General features: G+C 37.3%; 1 protein-coding gene across 1 annotated transcript; it reads left to right on the plus strand.

The window, feature by feature from the left end:
* Positions 1–3,517: 3,517 nt before the first annotated feature.
* Positions 3,518–4,773, plus strand: LOC117124889 (sushi, nidogen and EGF-like domain-containing protein 1). The gene is made up of 2 exons (XM_033271218.1): positions 3,518–3,787; positions 4,183–4,773. Exons 1-2 carry the CDS (start codon positions 3,521–3,523, stop codon positions 4,507–4,509), a joined length of 594 nt encoding a protein of 197 aa, XP_033127109.1. The 5' UTR covers positions 3,518–3,520; the 3' UTR covers positions 4,510–4,773.
* The last annotated feature ends 2,444 nt before the right edge of the window (positions 4,774–7,217 follow it).

Consider the following 7,217-nt stretch of genomic DNA (forward strand, 5'->3'; position numbering starts at 1 on the left):
TGCATCGTTGGTGAAATCATATTGAGATATTCACCAAAACAGGCCAAAGTCAACATTTTTTACAAAATTTTGATTTTAATGTTTTTGAATAACTTTATACTTATATTTTATGATTGTATACTTTGTAAGTGAATTTTCTTGCCAAAACAGTGTTTTCTGCACATATTCTGTAATTCTAGACATATTATTTGTACAGGTTAGTTTATTTTTTAGGCCAACTTTCTCAAAAAATGGTTCTTATACACCTAAACTTTGGGTGCTCACATCTCTGGATTTACTTATAGTAGGGAAGCCATTCGGGGACCAAGTGAAACTTATGATGTGATCTGCCCAAATGTAATATAAACTCAATTTTTGAATTTCTAACCATGAGACTCATTTTGTGGTGAGACCTCACATTTTACACTGCCAAATAAACTTTAGGGTACAGATTTTTCCTCCGCTCAATTCTGTGCAAGCACAAATTCATGCAACCCCGCCCCCACCATCCTCCACCACCACATTCCATATCAATATCTGGATTTTAAAAGGCAAGTAAGCTACCGTATACCGACTTCATGTTTCTACAGAATAAAAACCCTGATATAAGAGGCTGTGTTGCTAGACCCCGACATATATGCTTTCTCCAACCCCTACCAGTACTCGTAACCCACCCCCAACACCATGGCCAACTTAATAATCAACAAAACTTGGTAAAATGTAAAATGAAATGTACTGATAGCATGGAAAAACATATCCAGGACCTGGTGTGTGGTGTGGGTAGCCGATTTATGGTGATACCTTACAAACACCCAGTGGCGGATCCAGTAAGGGAAAAAAGTGGTGCTCTATGTGATACTGTGCCAATCCTCCCCTCAGACTGTGAATCCTCGATAAGAGCTTCACCCCACGGACGAATTTAGAGGGATATCATTATCTTTTATCCTCCCACACTAAATATTTTTACCAGCCAATATGGTATACGGACTATGACTAAATTGATTTTAGTAATGCCTATGAATATATTAACCCCCAACTGCTGCATTATATTTTTTATAAATATTTCGATCAGAATTTAAAAAAAAAAATAGGTATTTGAAAAAAAAAATTAAATTAAAAAAAATGTCCATGATCAGCCCCTAAAGAAAGGGTACAAAACCGAGGAGAAGGGAATAATATTGTCAATGAACACAGATATTCTTTTTTTCTCCGCTCCCTTCTGTGCATGCGGTGTTGCCACAGGAGTGAACACAAGTATATTTCCCACACATAGTATACTCTAAAATCGATTAAATAAGCCTATGAAACCCCTAAATTGTTAATTGTTGCTGTGGGTTCGCCCCTAGACCACTTAAGATTTTAAGTGATGCCCAACCACGACCACTTTATAGTCTCGTCAGAGTCATTTCCCACCCCTGTGGAGGACTTCGGATCCCCCCCCCACCACCGTTTGGCATATCCTGGCGCTGAGTTGCCAGGACCTGAAATATATGCTCTTCCCAAACCCTTACCCTGCCGTTACCCGTAACCCTCCCCATTTCCCAGCCCAACTTACATACGTTTTTTATATTTATTTATTTCCGAAATGCAACAAAATCTTATAAATTATAACAATAAATAACATTTCGTACATGAAAACAGACATTCCCTCTTATAGAAAAAAAAAACAATGTGATCAATCTTAATTTAAAAATAAATAAATTATTAAATTATTAATTAATAATCAGGTTACCTTTAACAATAATTGATTTAAAAATTAATTGATTAATTAATCCATAATATTTAATAATCAGGCTACATATAACAATAAAATTAAGTAAATCATCAAACAGTTTTTTTTAAAGCAATCCCATTTTCTTAAAAATTTATCGAAGTTGTTTCTAATAAAAAATGTATCTTTCATAATTATAATATATGTTAACTTCTTAAAAAAATATTTCAAAATTCGGAATATATTTTTTTTCATTTTTGCACGGTAAATACAAAATTATAAAATTAACAAGATAGTATTGATGCCTGTCATATTTATATTCGAAATTCCAAGGAGACACATACGTTGGTGTAAAATGAAATATGTTACATTTTTGTTTTATTAGTTTAATCCACATGTTATATATAACTTTGCATTGAACAAAAATAATGTTTCTTCATGTCTTCTTCAATGGATTATCCGCTTTGCCAATTATGAATAGAATGCATAGTTAGCTTTTTGTCAGCTAAGGAATTATTTAGAAATCAGCTATAATCCGTCTCACTATTGCATTGTTAATATTGTACAGTATACAACTTGCAACAGCCGACTGGCCGAAAATTTCTTTCGAAAATAAATACAGTGTTCAATAGTCATGCCTTGTTGTCGTAATTTTTGTTTCAACGACTAATATATAATTTGAAACAAACGTGGATTTACAATCCTATATACATATATACATATTATATATATTCATCAAACGTTGATTATTGTTTTTCATTTTATGTAAAAATGTGAGGGGATTATGATCGCTGAAAACAGTTAGGGGTTTAACAGAAGAAGATACATAAATATCAAAATTTTGGAGTGCTGAAATTAAAGCAAGGCACTCTTTCTCAATCGTGGAGTAATTTTTTTTATGCTGATTTAATTTCTTTGAGAAATAGCTGCATACAAGATGGTCAATACCATCGTCTTCTTCCTGTAAAAGTACGCCCCCAGCACCAATATCACTACCATCAACAGCTAATTTAAAATCATTATTAAAATTTGGTGCTGAAAGAACTGGTGTGCTTTTAAGTACGGCTTTAAGTTTGTCAAAGGTTAATTGACATTGGTCTGACCAAATAAATTTCACACTTTTTCTTAGTAAATTAGTTAAAGGGGCCGCAATAACAGAAAAATTGTTACAGAATTTTCTGTAATATCCAGCCATACAAAGGAAGAGCATCAATTGCCTTTTACCATATTAGGTGCAGGGAATTCAGAAATAGTCTGGACCTTAGCTTCATGATGATTCTTCCGGTGTCATAAACCTGGATATCTTTTTTCCTTACTATGATACACTTCACGAGTCTCTTTACGTGAGTCTATTATCATCATCATGAGCATCATTATCATAATCAACGTAATCATCATCGTCATTATCATTATCATTATCATCCTCATCGCCATTACCGCAATCATCATCGTCATCATCATTATCATCGTCATCATCATCATCGTCATTATCATCATCGGCATCATTATCATTAGTTGTTGTTGTTTAAAATTTCTTTCACTATTTGGTCATTTCAAGTTTCAAGCTAAATGTACAATTTATCTCAACTACTGTGTAATAGAAATTTACAATATAATTTAGAAATAACCGTATCTAAAGTTCAAAACAAGAAAGAAAAATACAATAAATAAAAGATAGATAAATAAGTAAATACATTTTTTTTAAATGAATTTAAAACAAAAAACAACAATTTAGGCATATTTTTCCTCTGTATTTATGACAGTAACTATAACAGTAGGTATTTTTTCTCAATATTTTAGGTGAACACTAACGGTGCAATATCTTTTGATATGGTTGTGGAACAGTGCACGCCCGACCCGTTCCCTCTAATGTGGCCGATAGTTGCCCCATTTTGGGCAGATGTCGATACCAACAATGGAGGAACTGTTTACTATAGAGAAATGACCAGACATGTTGATGTAAAATTAGCTGAATATGTTGAAGGAATTGTTCGAAATCACGAAATAACACAACCAAATTTCGAACTGATTTGGTTGTTTGTTGCAACATGGGATCAAGTGGCGTTCTACGGATACTCTGGCCAACCACCAATGATTGTGAGTATAGTTACCCAGTAATCCCCAACTGCTTTTATCAGACAATATTATAATTACTATTTTTATCATAATTTTCGTTAATATTTTTGTTTTTCTAACTAAACATAAGGGCCTACATAATATTGGTGTTATTGTCGTCTTCGTCGTCATCATAATTTTCTTCTTTAAAGTTATTAATTTAGAAAGCCGGAAAGCATATAAAAATCAACATGCTGACATAAAGCGGATTATATTTCTTCAGCTAAATTACAATTATTACTGTTATTATTTATTATTATCATTATTGCATTTATTATTAATATTATAATTATTACTATTGATGACCATCATTTCCATAATTCTAAATTATGCTCAATATAAATATTAAATAACAGGATTTGTTGTTTCATTCATAGAATAACACGTTCCAAGCGTTGCTGGTGACAGACGGAACATCTTCGTTCGCAATTTTTAACTACGGTGACATACAGTGGACAACTGGAAGTGCTAGTGGGGGTAAATTGACTGGTCTTGGAGGAATACCAGCTCAGGTATTAAACGAGAGGTCCGACTCTCAGGGTTTCGTTGGAACGCAATCCTATTTCAATGAGAACTACCAAGAACTAGAGGGCGTCCTTCGAAATTCGAACTACTGTATATTCAAATTACATTCAAAAGTCTGTGTGTGCCATTATAGATACAAAATTTTGTACTTCAACTCCAACCATTGTCAGGCCGACTGAGGTGGTCTAAAGACCCTCCATCTACAAAAATCCTCCTCCTCGTTCCTTAATTTCAAATTACTTAATTGGTAATGACGATGATAATGATGATGATGATTATGGTATTGGTAGTGGTTATAATGATGATGGTAGAGGTGATAATGATGGTGGTGATGATGATTATGGTGGTGGTGATGATGTGGTGATTCACGTAGCTTCAACATACATCAGAACTCCTCCTTTGGGACATCCCTATTATTGGGACACTCTTAATAAGGGGATACTTTTCAGCCGCAAAACTAAGGAAAGTTTATCTTCTAATACCACACTTTTTTGGTCCCAAAGGTGTCATCTTATTAAGGGTTTTACTGTATTTCTGTAAATGGTTTGTCTCGATCTTTTGTACAATGTTCAGTAGATAGCAAAATGAGAGTTCCCGGCCGACCCTATTCAAATGCACTACACTGTGTATTAGAATACACGGCCCAGCTTTTTCCTGACTACCAAAATGACTCTTTACAACAAATATAGGCCCAGCTTTTTCCTGACTACCAAAATGACGTAATTGACCTCGATGACGTCATCACAAAAGGTCATTTCGTCAATCGATGACGTCATCACAAAAGGTCATTTCGTCAATCGATGACGTCATCACAAAAGGTCATTTCGTCAATCGATGACGTCATCAACTCAGATGACGTCATCACAAACTCTTTTCAGCAATCGGTCGCGTGATCTAGACTCGTTTTCCGCTTGCAGCCTCTTGGGCCAATCTCGTTTTTAGCGAGTCGATAGCATTTTTACCCTTGGTAATGGCATCTTGCTTCATCTCTTGATACTTGCGATATTCCTCGAGGACCAGTTTAAACTCTTGATCGCTAATTACGTTATCCTCCAAGGCGGCGGAAACGATGCTATCGATCGTACCCAGTTTAGTCTTGCAGATTATCTGTACGGTTTTGTGTTTTTCGCTCTTTTTCTCGAGCAACTTGCTCAGATATTTACCGCCGTAATTTAACCCGCAACAGACGGCCGCCAGCGAACCGAGTCCGATGGACAAGGGGCCCATCACGACCGTACTCGCAACGCCGACCGCACCTGCGGCGGAAACGATAGACAGGGTATTCAGACCGGTATCGATCCAGTCTACGATACTCTGAGTCTTTTTATATTTTTTGCACATTTTTTCCCGTTCAACCTCGTCGTTTTTAATGTCGTCCAGCATCTCGCTAATCTTGCTCAATCTAAATTTTTCCGCCTCGAGCGGTACCGGTTTTACCGCCGGCGACGGGGTCGCCACGTCTGCAGCTATTTCAACCATTTTTTTAATTACGTCACCTTTTTAATTATAGTCTCGATCGTAACGTCTCCAACTCCATTATCTACGAGATTGTTTTGTTCGTCAGTCACTTTAAACGTGAGTCCCTGAATCATTCCCATTTGGAGGGGTTTAAAGGTTAGGATTTTTCGAGTAGAGGGCACAACATCTCCGAGTCGCTTATCTCGAACGATAAGAGTATCGAGAATGGTGGTTGCGCGTCCATCCAAAAGAGTGCGTTTGCTCGTTAGTTCTTGGAGGTGAATGTGCAACCTATACGGCGTGTTATAGCAATACGACGTACCGATGTAATCTTGTCTCCTCTTGAAATGGGCAGTTTCCAGTTTGAAGAATGCAGCCAGCTCCTTATTGAAATAAATTAAAAAATTTTCGGTGGTTCCCGCGGGTGAATCAAATCTAATCGTTATTTTACCGGTACCTTTATCCAACTGCAAAAGAGTAATGTACGGTTTTAGAGCTTCATTATTTTTTAAAATATTTATCACTGCTTCGCACGTATAAAACCCTGGAGGAATCAATGCTAGTACCCGCGCATGTTCGTAAACTTCTCTGGCATCACGCTCTTCGATGGTATATTTTACAACGACAAATTTTTCTTTCACGTTGAAATATCCAACCGTTCTGGTAATGGATTTTAATGCAATTTGCATATTCCCCTCTCGGTTATCCAACGGATACTCGAATCGGTTTAACACACCATTTTTAACGTTTGTATTGATACAATGCATTTTATCTATGGTAAAATCCAGGTGGGGTGACATTTCGGCCGATCGAACCCGAGGGTTCTGGCAGCAAAAACTCGATATAGCATGGAGGGAAAAGACTATGGGCTTCTTTCAGAACCAGCTAAATTTTGCCCTCTGGTGCGCTACGACGGGTTGCGGAGTTTCCTACGGGGATCACATCAAGAACGAGGGTCCGTACCTCAGACGCAAGTTTTACAAGTTTCACGTCTATTACGCGACCAGACGAATTTTGCAAGAAATGTCTTGTCCGATTCCGACCGACAGATACTTTGATCCGTACGAAAACAACATCGACATGACGGCTTACGAAAGAATCTGCAACGAATTCCAAGTTCCAACAAACACAAACTGGCACGTTGCAAGATCCCGCTCGACCGGCGGAGACTATGGATACGGAAACATGGTCAATCACACGGTAAGAGGTCGACTCACGGTAGACTATTATCAACAGACAGGCGTCTCTTACAAGGCTTTTATATTGGATAAATCGCGAGGTTTCACCCAGGCCGGAGTGACGCGACTCAACGATTCGGTTCGAACCTACGTGTGGGCCATTCTCGGCGCTCAGGCGACGACGCGTACGTCGATTCTCGCTCGGGGAACGGGACTCGACGCCCAAAAGCAGTTTTTGGTCAACGTCGAGG

This window comes from Anneissia japonica, unplaced genomic scaffold (assembly GCF_011630105.1).
Source record: "Anneissia japonica isolate Jap-2015-1 unplaced genomic scaffold, ASM1163010v1 scaffold1881_len754168_cov175, whole genome shotgun sequence".
NCBI lineage: Eukaryota > Metazoa > Echinodermata > Crinoidea > Comatulida > Comatulidae > Anneissia > Anneissia japonica.

What these genes read in the sequence shown, in the direction of transcription:
- LOC117124889 (XM_033271218.1), top strand. Translation starts at nt 3,521, where the DNA reads ATGGTTGTGGAACAGTGCACGCCCGACCCGTTCCCTCTAATGTGGCCG. An exon ending in CTGGCCAACCACCAATGATT is followed by an intron (nt 3,788 to 4,182) that starts GTGAGTATAGTT and finishes TTTCATTCATAG; the next exon opens with AATAACACGTTCCAAGCGTT.